General features: G+C 44.0%; 1 protein-coding gene across 1 annotated transcript in view; it reads right to left on the bottom strand.

The window, feature by feature from the left end:
- IMMP2L (inner mitochondrial membrane peptidase subunit 2) overlaps positions 1-14,091 on the bottom strand; it is an 893,637-nt gene that overhangs the window by 181,493 nt on the left and 698,053 nt on the right. Inside the window, exon 5 of the mRNA XM_038752433.1 lies at positions 10,433-10,535. Within this exon, the coding sequence (XP_038608361.1) occupies positions 10,433-10,535 (103 nt within the window). The remainder of the gene's footprint in view (positions 1-10,432; positions 10,536-14,091) is intronic.

Genomic DNA, 14,091 nt, shown 5'->3' with positions numbered 1-14,091 from the left:
TATGTGCTTTAGAGACGACAACAGAATACGTCAACACAATTCCTGCTCTCCAATTACAATCTAGAAGGAACTTGCAGTCAAGGAAAACTGATTATTCTTTTTCAGAATTCCAACCTTTCCCCTCAGGGTTGGTTTCAGGTCAGTGTTTCAGGAGTTGCTCCAACAAACGGTAAAGCACTTTGGGGTTTTGTGGATGATTCTATTAAATTAAGTCAGGAGGAAAAAATGTTCTTTGTGCCATAAAATGAAAGGAATTCCCAGCTATGTTCCAGGATTTCTTTTAAAGTGCACAGTAGAATAACCAGACTATTATTGAAAAAAATTGATTTTTATTTATTCACTTAAGCCAAGTAGGCACGCTCACATTTGCCTCTGGAGCACAGCCAGAATTTCTTTAAAAGAAATTGCTGTCCCCTGATTTCTCCACTACAGGCACGAAGTGCTAAACCACCTGCACTTTAAAAATAAATTCAAGGGCTGGTAAAGCCAAAGATTTCTTTTCAGGGGAATGAAAGTTGATTTTCAGAGACCCACATGCTACATGATGTGGAAAGTGTGGGCAATGAGTGGATTGTTCCAGAATTCCTGCCCCAGTACCTTCCCAGCACTCGTCCTGCATTTACTCCACACTAGAGCCCACTGTTGGGTAGGGACCGTCTCTATATGTTGCCAACTTGTACTTCCCAAGTGCTTAGTACAGTGCTCTGCACACAATAAGCGCTCAATAAATATGATTGATTGATTGATTGATTGATAGAGAACTTCCTTCCTATTCTTCGCTGTGCCTTCCGGGTACGGGAGGGAGGGGAATATTTGCAGTGGGATCGGATTCCTGGGAGCAGCTGTTGGCTGTCACTTCAACCACCACTTTTGATTTTGCTACTCTTGCTTTCTCCACCCACACTACGCTCCCCACTCATGTGCCACAGCAGGGTGGCAAGAAGGTAATGAACCAACAGGCACAGAGAAAGGCTGGGTGATGTCTACTGCGGTCTCCTGGACCACCGCCACCTTAAATCCACCTCTAGAGACCACCTCCAGTGGGAAAAGAGGTCCAAAGATGGCTTTTAGTTCTGCAGTCCCGCCAGGAGGGAGGTGGCTGCAAAATGGGGGAGGAGGAACCCTAGAATCAGAGGTGGATTACCTGCTGAGGCCTGAGCTTAAGGACATGGTGCAAAGATAAAAAGGAAGTTGGCCATAGATGGGGTGCCACAACATTTGTGGCACCAACTCTGTTGTGTTGTACTACCACAGGTGGTTTGTACAGTGCTCTGCACACAAAAAGCACTCGGTAAGTATCACTGATTGACTGTGGATACAGGATCCACCTTTGCTGACCTGGAAGTAACATTTTGTTACATGCATACGCAGGTTACAGAGCAAAACATGATGACCTCATATGGAATATTTAAGCAAAATCCACAGAACCTAGAATACATTCTCTGATGACCTCATGCGGAATATTTAAGAGAAATCCACAGAACCTAGAATACATTCTCAGGGGGCCCCCCCAGTCTCCCGATTTGCTCCAGAGATATTGCATTCCCCTTCCACATCCCTGTAGACAAGATTGCAACTTCCAAGCCCCGGGACTTGACCATGGGAACCAAGGAGGAAGGAGGCAGCGTAGTCCAGTGGAAAGAGCATGGGCTTTGGAGTCAGAGGTCATGGGTTCAAACCCCGGCTCCGCCAATTGTCAGCTGTGTGACTTTGGGCAAGTCACTTGACTTCTCTGTGCCTCAGTTCCCTCATCTGTAAAATGGGAATTAAGACTGTGAGCCCCCCGAAGGACAACCTGATCACCTTGTAACCTCCCCAGCGCTTAGAACAGCGCTTTGCACATAGTAAGTGCTTAATAAATGCCATTATTATTATTATTCAAAATTGTGTAAATGACCACAAAATGTGTCCAGTGCCATATGAGTCTGGGGCAGGGGAAAACCAGCCAAAACTCGATTGTCCGGATGAACAGCCACTCAAACAAAAGAAGAGTCTAAGGAAGCTAGATGGAAAAAATATCCATCGCTCATTAACCTATCCCTACATCCTTAACTGGCTAATCTTGGATAGTCTGGCGCCACCCCCACAGGCATGGGGTTGGGATTCCAGGGGCATTTCCAGCATTCCAGAGCTTGAGGGGCAGGAGAGGGAAAGCAGGAAGAGTGGTGGGAGCAGTGCTTTTGGGAAGGTGGGACAAGGAGGTACACGATCCTGGTTGCTGCTCGGTACTCCTCTTACTTCCCCCAGGTACAGAATTGGCTGCCCCCTGGTCCCTACCAGTTTCCCAGGGACTGTCCTACTCTGGGAGGAAGTCGGGGGATGAGATCAATGCTTGGATTTCCTGGGGACACTGAGAAGAAACTCCCTGAGCCTCAGGCCCCCTGCAATCCAAAGGCAGCTCTAATTGCAACGCCAGCCTAGCCCCCGCTGGCACACTGGAAAGATTAATGAGCTGTCTGCTGAACATGCTGAGCTCTTCGGATAAAACTATACTAATATAAACTCAACTCATTTCTAAACCAAGTCCCTGTGATTCCAAGAAAATCCAGGTGAGGCTTTCAACTTTATAAACATTAATTTGCTTTCCGAAATCTTGCTCAGCTTTTTGGGTGTTATAAACTTAAACACACCAATTAACATATCATTCTTCCTGATGTAGACATGTAACCTTCTAGAACGCATTGAGTAATCTTCATATTCAAGCATTTTGGTTTAACTTTTCATCTTCACCAGGATTTTCTGTGCAAGAGTTTCTCAGGAGCAGCCCCTGTGGCAGTGCTTCCACAGCCCTGAATATTACTAAAATGTAAAGGACAAAGGAGCAATTTTCGCTCCTCCAAAACTGCATTATTGCAGCTCTCTAATTCTGCAATTAAACCAAAAGAAGGTAATGTAACAAATGTTATTCTTTATTCCTGGTAGAACTTCTTTCTCTAATCCTGACAAATGAAAACAATACTGGTTAATTGAATGGAAATCACTATCTCAGCCCAGTTAATTGCGCTGAAAATCACAGACTGTAATTTTTTATACCCCTTAAATAAAAATAAAGGAGAGAAGATTCACAGAGTTCCTTAAATAGTTATTGGCTGCCTTCAAAAATAGCTGTTTTCAGCTTTTATAAGTGGCTGATAAGATTTATTAGAAAATTTGAGTTAAATTGGTGATATTAAAAGAACTGCACATTATTCATGAGCTGCTTTGTTCTGCACAAAGCAGTTCACAAAGACGTGGAGTGGATTATGGATTATTTGGCAAAGACAGTGCAGAGGTATGGACCAGCAACACACCTGAAGGTTATGAATCTGAACCAAGGTACTCCCACACACAATCCATCTTTGTGGTCCCCAAATTCTGCTACCCAGGCTACTGCCAGGAAGTATTCCATTCAATGTAGGCTAGATACACGGAAGACTGGAAAACAAAATCAACAAGGGCAACTCGTCCGAAAGGAGACTGGCAATATAGCGACAAACTTCGGACTAAATTAACTTAACTGCTGTTTTAGTGGCCAACCTTATATATGGTTATGAGACCCGAACCTACTATTGATTTTCAAGCAGTTTCATCAGCAACACCTGGTAGTCATAACATATGACTGGACAAGAATACCAACTACAAGAACCTGGAATGCAGTCAGTTCCACATCACTGGGTCAATGTCCGTTGCGATAAGACTTTGCTGGCAGAATACAGGAGGAATATGTATGGCATGAAAAAGCCTCAAAAGCTTCTGTGTGGTGAGTTAAAATGGGGATTGTACCCTGGGCAGGGAGGGCAGAAGAAGAATTTTGATAGTGAGGGACAGTCTCAAACAGTGTGATACATTGTAAACTCGTTGCTCTAAACTCATTGTGGGCAGGGAATGTGTCTGTTCCATTGTTCCATTGTCTCATATTGTTGTATTGTCTTCTGTGTGGACTAAGGCAGGTCACTTCACTTCTCTGTGCCTCAGTTACCTCATCTATAAAATGGAGATTAAGACTGCGAGCCCTATGAGGGACAGGGACTGTGTCCAATCCGATTTACTTGTATCCATCCCAGCGCTTAATCCAGTGCTTGGCACTTAGTAAGCACTTAAAGATACCATTATTATTATGATTATTACTATTCTCTCCCAAGTACTTAGTACAGTGCTGTTCAAAGAATATGTGCTCAATAAATACAACTGATTGATTGACTACCATACTGCTGAAAATAAGAGGCAGACAAGCCACCCTGGAGTGCAGCAATCAGGAGAGGAGTCGCTGTCCTCAAGCATAAACTTTAGGAACGCAAAGAGATGAAGAGAAGCTGTGTGACCTAATGGGACCAGCATGGGCCCGTGAGTCAGGGGAGCTGGGTTTTTATCTTGGCTCTATCACTTGCCTGATGGCAAGTCACTTAACTTCTCTGTGTCTCAGTTTCTTCATCTGTAAAATGGGGATTCAATACTTGTTCTCCCTCTGGCTTAGAATGTGAGCTCATGTGGGACGGGGACTGTCCCATCTGATTATCTTTGATCTACCCCGGGACATAATTCAGTGATTGACACCTAGATTCTCTTAATACATACCACAGTTATTTTTTATTATTAATAAGGGACAAATTTGAAAACAGAAATAACTGTTCCAAATGGTAAACCCATCAGGGTCATGTATCAATTTCTCACAGATCTTTTTAACCACATGAGCACATATAGACAGAATCTTATTGCTAGTAGCTTCCTCTGCAAATATTCCTAGCCCCATGGTGAATCAACAGTCCTGAGCACCTATAATGAAAACGATAAAGTTGCTGCTTTCTTAGTGACAACATTACTATTAATAGCATGTGACTTTGACAGTCACACGAACAAAGTCACTCAACCAATGTCATTCCATTGTTTCTGTGAACGTGAACAAGTTTGGATGTGAAAAAATTGTTAATGAGAATGTGATTCTGTCCCTGGATAAGCAACTGCTTTTGTATGGGACATGAATGTAAGCTCTTTGAGGGCAGGAATCATGTGTTCCTACCAACTGTACTGCACTGTAATCTCCCAAGAGCTTAGTACAGAGCTCTGCACACAGTAAGTGCTCAGTTAATACCACTGATTGATTGATTGTTTTTATTTCATTATTCAGATAGGGGCGGGGAAAGTTAAAATGTATTTGTATATGCAGGACATCTCTGAATATCATTTATCTATGGTAGGTTCACAAGGAATTTTGACTCGCTTTTGACTCTTTAACTGAACAATTGCTAGTAGACTGTCCTATTTAATTTAATTCAATACCCATCAAAGCTAATTAACACTGACTTAACTCTGGGGTTGGCTACCCACACTGTACACTTATTGAACCTGGCCTTGCTAGTGGGAAAGGGGTGAGTAACTCATTTTTGGAGCTTCATTAACTCTTTCTGACCCTTAAGGAAGAAGGTTTGAGTAAATTCTCCTGCATAAAGCTCAATCTGGGGGAAAAGACTTGTCTGGGGAAAGAGCCTAAGCTACGCTTTATGGAATAAAGGCAGAGAGAAAATGGAGAGAAAGGCTGAGCCGCACCTGCCCCAGGAGTCAGGGAGTGAAGAGGAGGTCCTGGACACTTCTACATCTAGCCATGGGGGAATGAGGGAGAAGGAAACTGGGCATCACTATCATCAGGCAAAATGTACTAAAATGCAATCAACAGTGGTGGTCACAGCGCACGGAACCAATTACACGAAGAACCACTGTGAGATGCCAGCCACTTCTTGAGAGTGAATTGAGAGTTTTAGCACTAGGGTCCTATTTTCAAACCGCTGGGCCACTCATAGGGACAATCAGTAGCACCCAGTAGTTCTCTGGCAGACTGCTGCTGTAATTCCATAAATGTGGTACCTCCCTGAAAAGGCACAGAAAGCATTCAAGGTTCAGCTAACTGGTCCTGCAAACTGTGAGCTGGCTGCTGAGATTGGGAGAGAATGCCAAATGTCCAGATTACATGCAGGTGCATGCACGTGCGTATACACACCCACACCCACAAATACCCTGCCTCGTTGATAGCCAGTCTATCCAAATTATCCCATTCCCTACATGTCACCACTAAGGAATTCTCTTTAGTAAATAATAATTCTGGTAATTGTTAAGTGCTTACTATGTGTCAAGCACTGTTCTAAGCTCTGTGGTAAATATGTTAGTCTTAGCCTTCCCTAAATTCCCCCTTTCCTCTTCTACTCCCTTTTGTCACACCTTGGCTAGCTCCCTTTGTTCTTCACCATTCCCAGCCCCACAAGCACTTATGTACATAACTGTACTTTGTTTATTTGTGTTTCTGTCTCCCCCACTCCAGACTGTAAGCTCCTTGTGGGTAGGTAATGTGTCTGCTCATTTTTATATAGTACTCTCCCAAGAACTTAGTACAGTGCTCTGCACACAGTAAGTGCTCAATGAATATAATAATAATATTAATAACGTTGGTATTTGTTAAGTGCTTACTATGTGCAAAGCACTGTTCTAAGTGCTGGGGGGGATACAAGGTGATCAGGTTGTCCCATGTGAGGCTCACAGGATTCATCCCCATTTTGTAGATGAGGCAACCGAGGCACAGAGAAGTGAAGTGACTTGCCCAAGGTCACACAGCAGACAAGCGACAGAGCCGGGATTAGAACCCATGACCTCAGGCTCCCAAGCCCGTGCTCTTTCCACTGAGCCTTGCTGCTTCTCAAATATGACTGAGTGAATGAATAAATGTTGATGTGGCCAAGCACAGCCGCTGTCTCACATGGGGCTCAAAGTCTAGGTAAGAGGAAGAACAGGTATACAATCCCTATATTACATTTAAGGAAACTGAGGCACAGAGAAATTCAGTGATTTGTCTGAAGTCACACAGCAGGCAAGTTGGAGGCAGGGGGGTGGTAGGGATTAGAACTCAGGTCCTCTGACACCCAGACCACCTGTGCTCCTCCTAATGGCCATGCTGCTTCCCAATTTGTTGTCTGTCTCCCCCTTCTAGACTGTGAGACCGCTGTTGGGGGGATCATCTCTATATGTTGCCACTTGTACTTCCCAAGCGCTTAGTACAGTGCTCTGCACACAGTAAGCGCTCAATAAATACGATTGAATGAATGAATGAATTTACATTTGATTTTATTTATTATAATCCTAGAATTATAATTATATTCCTTATATTTGATTAAAAATGGGTTACTACTACTAATAATAATGGTATTTGTTATTATTAACAATAATTACTATTATGTTATTTGTTATGTGCTTACCATGTGCCAAGCACTGTTCTAAGTGCTAGGGTAGATACAAGGAAATCAGGTTGAACACAATCCTTGTCCCATATGGGGCTACCAGTCTGAATCCCCATTTTACAGATGAGGTAACTGAGGCACAGGGAAGTGAAGTAATTTGCCCAAGTTCACACAGCAGAAGTGGCAGAGCTAGGATTAGAACTCACATCCTCTGACTCAAATCTTTGCTCTTGACACTACGCAATGCTGCTTCTCATTCTAGTAATACTACTAGTAATAATAATGATGGCATTTATTAAGCACTTACTATGTGCAAAGCACTGTTCTAAGCGCTGGGGAGGTTACAAGGTGATCAGGTTGTCCCACTGGGGGCTCACAGTTCTAATCCCCATTTTACAGATGAGGTACCCGAGGCCCAGAGAAGTTAAGTGACCTGCCCAAAGTCACACAGCTGACAATTGGTGAAGCCAGGATTTGAACCCATGACCTCTGACTCCAAAGTCCATGCTCTTTCCACTGAGCCACACTACTGCTCTGATGACTTCTCTGATGATAGTAATGACATGGCATAGAGGTTTTGACAGCAACAGTAGTCATATAATGGAATTTTAAGCCAGATCCAGGAATAAACCAATATCCCTGGTTTTACACTTGTTCTTAATCTAAAACCCCAAGGTTAACAGCCACCCCCTGAAATATTGCTATAGTTCTTTAAGCATATACCCACAATCACCATGGGCCTTTTCTTGGTAATTAACTCTGCTGATGAGTCCCTTTCTTCTCCAATCCCGCACATCACTGGTTAACACGCACTTCTGACATTTCACATCTCCAGAAACAGGGAATAACGTCCCTTACTTCCTGGCTCCAGAATTGCTGTTACATCTTTAGTACCACCTTCTTGCCTGATTCTTCCCGTGAAATCAGCCGTGATCCAGCCAATGCCCCAGATGGTGACTGACCTCCTTGCTCTCTGGGAGGAATCCTGAGAAGTGGGCAAGTAACCAGTTCCAGGGCTTTCAATCAATCAATCACACTTATTGAGCACTTACTGTGTGCAACAATAAAATTTATTTTATTCCGTTAATATGTTTTGTTTTGTTCTCTGTCTCCCCCTTCTAGACTGTGAGCCCACTGCTGGGTAGGGACCGTCTCTATATGTTGCCAACTTGTACTTCCCAAGCACTTAGTACAGTGCTCTGCACCCAGTAAGCGCTCAATAAATACGATTGAATGAATGAATGAATGAACAGAGCCCTGTACTAAGCACTCGGGAGAGTACCATAGAACAGAGTTGGTAGACTTGTTCCCTGCCCACAAAGAGCTTTCTGGAAATTTCTGGATTTCTATGTGAGGGGCCTGGAGTGACCTACCAAAACCACATTTTGAAGTCCACCCTAAGGCTCAAACTGAAAACGATTTAATTCCTGATTCTTAATATAACCGGCTCATTTCTCTAGGAAATAAAAGTCAGGAAAAAGAAGCACCATGGCCTGGTGGAAAAAGCATTGGCCTGAGAGTCAGAGGCCTGGGGTTTTTTTTAATGGCATTTATTAAGCGCTTACTATGTGCAAAGCACTGTTCTAAGCGCTGATCACTAAATTCTAATCCCAGTTCTGCCACTTGTCTTCTGTATGACCTTAGGCAAGTCATTGTACTTGTGTTCCACCTGACTAACTTGTGTCTACCCCAGTGCTTAGTACAGTGCTTGGCATTTACATAGTAAATGCTTAACAAATACCAGAAGTGGTGTGGCCTCGTGGATAAAGCATGGGCCTGGGAATCAGAAGGATGTAGTTTCTAATCCTGGCTCTGCCACTTGTCTGCTGTGTGACCTTGGAAAACTCACCTAACTTCTCTGTGCCTCAGTTACCTCACCTGTAAAATGGGGATTAAAACTGTGAGCCCCATGTGAGACATGGACTGCATCCAAACTGATTACCTTGTATCTACCCCAATTCTTAGAACAGCTCCTGGCACATAGTAAGCACTTAACAAATATCATTTTTTAAAAAAAAAGAAACAGAAAAAAATATATTTGTATGCTTGGTTCTCAACAACTGCAGACTATAACCTCTAGACTGTAAGCTCTCTGTGGGCAGGGAATGTATATATTCCCAAATGATTAAAATACCAATTATATATTGTACTCTCCCAAGATTTTAGTACAGTATTCTGCACTCAGTAAGCACTCAATAAATATGGTCGACTGACTGACTGGCTATATAATATCCAAAGATAAATTGTGCACTAATTGCTGATATAATCCAGGATCAGAAAATCCCAGCGAACGTTCTGTCCAAACTGGCACAGGGAATTTAATTCTCTCCCATCCTCTCCTCCTCCCCTCAGATGGTTCAGTTCCAGCTTTTCCCTGTTCTGAGTAGTTTTCCTCCTTCCAAACTCTTTACTAGGCCACCAGGCCACTCCTCGCCTACCTTCTCTCAACCACACTTATTAAAAAAAATTAAAATGACAGTGTGCCTTCCTCATTCAAGAGCTTGCTCACTTCCAGCCACTGCTGGTCTGTAGCAGAGAGAGAATGCATGGACAATGATGTGGCACCGTTGTTCCCCACTGCGGAGGCAGAGAGTTTTGGGAGGGGAAGGAGAGCAGAGAAGGGAGGGATGTGGAGAATTAGGAGGCCTTACTAAAGGACTGGAGCTGTTGGAGTTCCAGGGCTTGAGAGGGAGGCTGCAGCATCCATAACTCCAAGGCATTAGGAAAGCATTAGATCATTGTAACAGGAAAACAACAAATCATACTGAAGTCTCCGGGAAAGGTGTCCCACAATGACATGGTTCACAATTCGCCCATATTTGTGAGAAACACGTTAAGTACAAATCCTGGGGTATGCCAGGATTCTTCTCAATTTCAGCATGGAAGGGCCCTGAAGAACTCCAGGAGGCAGGTCCATAAAGAAGGGAGCAACAACTAATTCTGGTATCAAAAAGCTTGTATGTGTTTAGCTAAAATCTTTCTTAGGGGAACCTGCACATTCCTTGTTGAGTCTCTGGGGTTGGGAACCTATATGGTTCATGACTTGGGTGCTGCCTTCCACAAATTGATTTCACAGCTTAGACTCTCCATGATGATTAAAAGGAACTTTTCAAGATGTGACTTGTTCCACCCTGAAATCCATGAACATTTTAGTTGATTTGGCTGAATAATCCATTCGACACACTTTTGTTTCCAATTCCAAGTCCAGATGAGGGACAGAACTAGAGACTTACCGGCCCAAAGGTGTTACTGTCAAAGCTGTGTCCGTGGTGGTCTCCTTCCACCCAGATGTGGCCGCGTGGGACTTTCACAAACCGGTTTTTGTGTCCCATGGTTCTAAAAGCAGATGGAAAACAGGGACATTGAGTGAATACCCACAATCACATGCTCACTTTTGCTGGCCTCGATTTGTTCTTGTCTCTCACCACTGATAATCTTGCTCAAATCCTCCCCCTTCTCACCCGTCAGACCACTGTTCTCCCTATCTTCAAAACCCTTCTTAAATTATACCTTCTCCAGGAGGTCTTCACTACCTAACCTCTCATCGCCCCTGCCTTTACTCCTCCTATCATCACTTCAGCATTTATGCATCACCTAAGTGCATAATCCCTTTCCCTCCTCCTTCACTCACACTTATGTATGTATTTATAACTCTGTTTTTAATGGCTGCCTCTCCCACTAGAGTGTAAGGGCAGGGATCATATCTACCATGTAAAGCAGCATGGTCTAGCGGAAAGAGAATGGTTCTGGGAGTCAGATGACCTGGGTTCTAATCCCAGTTCTCCCCTTACCTGCTGTGTGACCTTGGGCAAATCACTTTCCTTCTCTGTGCCTCAGTTCCCTCAACTGCAAAGTAGGGATGCAATATCTGTTCTCCCTCCTACTTAGACTGTGAGCCCCATGTGGGATCTGATCATCTTGTGTCTTCTCCAGCGCTTAATACAGTGCTTGGCACACAGTAACCACTGAAATATCATTATCACTATTATTACCAATACTATTGTACTCACCCAAGCACTAAGCACTTCTAGACTGTGAGCCCGCTGTTGGGTAGGGACCGTCTCTATATGTTGCCAACTTGTACTTCCCAAGCACTTAGTACAGTGCTCTGCACACAGTAAGCGCTCATGATTGAATGAATGAATGAACTTAGCAGTGCTCTGTACAAAGTAAGCACTTAATAAATTGATAAAATGTTAAAGGGTCCCCATTCATTAAGTGTGCTCTCTATATAGCAAATATAGGAACTCTACAAATACATGGTCACAGACCACAACCCAGTGGTGTGGTGAATATCAAGCGCTTGAAGATACAGATAAAAGTGCAAGGGTGACACAGACAGGAGAGGGAGCAGGGGAAGCGAGGGCTCAAATGGAGAAGGCCCCACATATTCAATCCATCAATGAATCCTGGCGGTTTGACCTTCACAACATTGCTAAAATCCACCCTTTCCTCCCCATCCAAAATGTTACCACGTTAATCCAGTCACCCTATACCATCTTTATTATTCTGTCAGCCTCCCTGCTGACCTCCCAGCCTCCTGTCTCTCCCCACTCCAGTCTATACTTCACCCTGTTGCCAGGATCACTTTTTGACAAAATCATTCAGGCCATGTTTCCCCTCTCTTCAAGAGCCTCCAGTGGTTGCCTCTGCATCAAACAAAAACTCCTCAGCATTGACTTTAAAGCCCTCAATCACCATGCCCCCTCCTACGTCACCTCACTACTTTTCTACTACAATCCAGTCCTCAAACTTCGCTCCTCTAATGCTAACCTACTCACTGTACCTCAATGCTTACCTCTTGCCCACATCCTGCCTCAGGCCCTCCCTCCTCATATCTGACAATTACCCTCTCTTCCTTCAAAGCCTTACTGAAGACACATCTCGTCCAAGAGGCCTCCCCTGACTGAGCCTTCCTTTCCTCTTCTCCCACTCCCTTCTGTGTCACCCTGACTTGTTCCCTTTATTCATCCCGCTCCCAGCCCCACAGCACTTAGGTACATATCTGTAATTTATTTATTTATATTAATGTCTGTTTCCCCCTCTAGACTGCAAATTAATTGTGGACAGGGACTATGTCTGTTATATTGTATTCTCCCAAGCATTTAGTACAGTGGTCTGCACACAGTAAGTGCTAAATAAATATGACTGACTGAGTAGCTAGTAAGGCTATGAAGGTGGGGAAGTGGCATCACAAGAGAAATAACCAGGCCAGAAATCCAGACCCACTTGCCCAAGTTAGGTGCAGAAGGACACATTCCAAGCTGAAATTTCCTGGGACTGAAATGCCTGTGGACAGGCAGTCGTCATTGCAAATTATACAGGTCTCCTGGTATGCCAGGGCCCAACCACAGCCCCTCAGGAAAAGCAGATCAGGGAGGACTCCTTCGATTTCCTATCGAGATGCTTATCCATTTTAATTTTAATTTGCTTCACAGATTGAAAAAAATAGTTTTCATTCCAATAAACCCAGCAACCAAAAGTCAGCACTTTCTATTTTCCATTTAAGATCTGTTGTTCAAAGAGCCAGCATATGAGCTGAGGAAAAATGGAAATGGCCTGATTGATCTCTGAGGAATTTAAATTACTCAAAAGTCCACTCCAAACCTCACACCAGCACCTGCTTGTTTTCTACATCATTTCACTTTGTAAATGGGGAAGAATGTCCTCTCGAAACTTCAAAGGAGGTTGAAGGAGAAAGCTGAGCAGTGCTTTGTCCAGAAGCAACTTCGGGATGGATAAATCCCGGGAACATGCCCAGTGCCTCTGGTGCTAGTTGTGGAACCGAGAGGGAATCACTGGCAAGAGGAATGTCACCCTTTAACTCCCCCTGTTGAGTGCAAAGCCCGGCTGTGTTTTGCCAGTTGGGAAGTGGCACGAGTTTGGGAGACAGAGGATCTAGGTTCCAATCCCAGCTCCAACAAATGACTGATAAATAAATAAATAAATAATGATGGCATTTATTAAGCGCTTACTATGTGCAAAGCACTGTTCTAAGCGCAGGGGAGGTTACAAGGTGATCAGGTTGTCCCACGAGGGGCCCACAGTCTTTCACAGTCTTCATCCCCATTTTACAGATGAAGCAACTGAGGCATAGAGAAGTTAAGTGACTTGCCCAAAGTCACATAGCTGACAATTGGCAGAGCTGGAATTTGAACCCATGGCCTCTGACTCCAAAGCCCGTGCTCTTTCCACTGAGCCACGCTGCTTCTCATACAGGACTGATGTGTGACCTTGGGAAAGTCACTTCACTTCTCTGAGGTTCAGTTTCCTCATCTGTTAAATGGAGATTCAAGTCCTCTTCTTCTTCCCTCAGACTGAACACCGAGAGGGATAGTGATTGTGTCTATTCTGATTATCTTCTATCTACTCCAGCATTTAATACAAGTTTTATGATTATTATTACTCATTCCTCCTCTTATTCTGGGTTGCCCGCTTCAAGTCCCTTGGTGAACTCATTCACTCCCGTGGCTTCAACTATCATCTCTACGCTGATGACACCCAAATCTACATCTCTTTCCCTGCTCTCTCTCCCTCCCTTCAGGCTCGTGTCTCCTCCTGCCTTCAAGACATCTCCAACTGTATGTCTGCCCTCCATCTAAAACTCAATATGTCCAAGACTGAACTCCTTATCTTCCCTCCCAAACCCTGCCCTCTCCCTGATTTTCACATCACTGTTGACAGCACTACCATCGTTCCCATCTCACAAGCCCGCAACCTTGGTGTCATCCTCGACTCCGCTCTCTCCTTTACCCCTCACAACCAATCCATCACCAAAACCTGCCGGTCTCACCTCCACAATATCACCAAGATCCGCTCTTTCCTCTCCATCCAAACTGCTACCCTGCTGGTTCAATCTCTCATCCTATCCTGACTGGATTACTGCATCAGC

The sequence above is a fragment of the Tachyglossus aculeatus genome, chromosome 10 (assembly GCF_015852505.1).
Source record: "Tachyglossus aculeatus isolate mTacAcu1 chromosome 10, mTacAcu1.pri, whole genome shotgun sequence".
Taxonomy (NCBI): Eukaryota; Metazoa; Chordata; class Mammalia; order Monotremata; family Tachyglossidae; genus Tachyglossus; species Tachyglossus aculeatus.
This window is presented reverse-complemented; position numbering and strand designations above follow the sequence as displayed.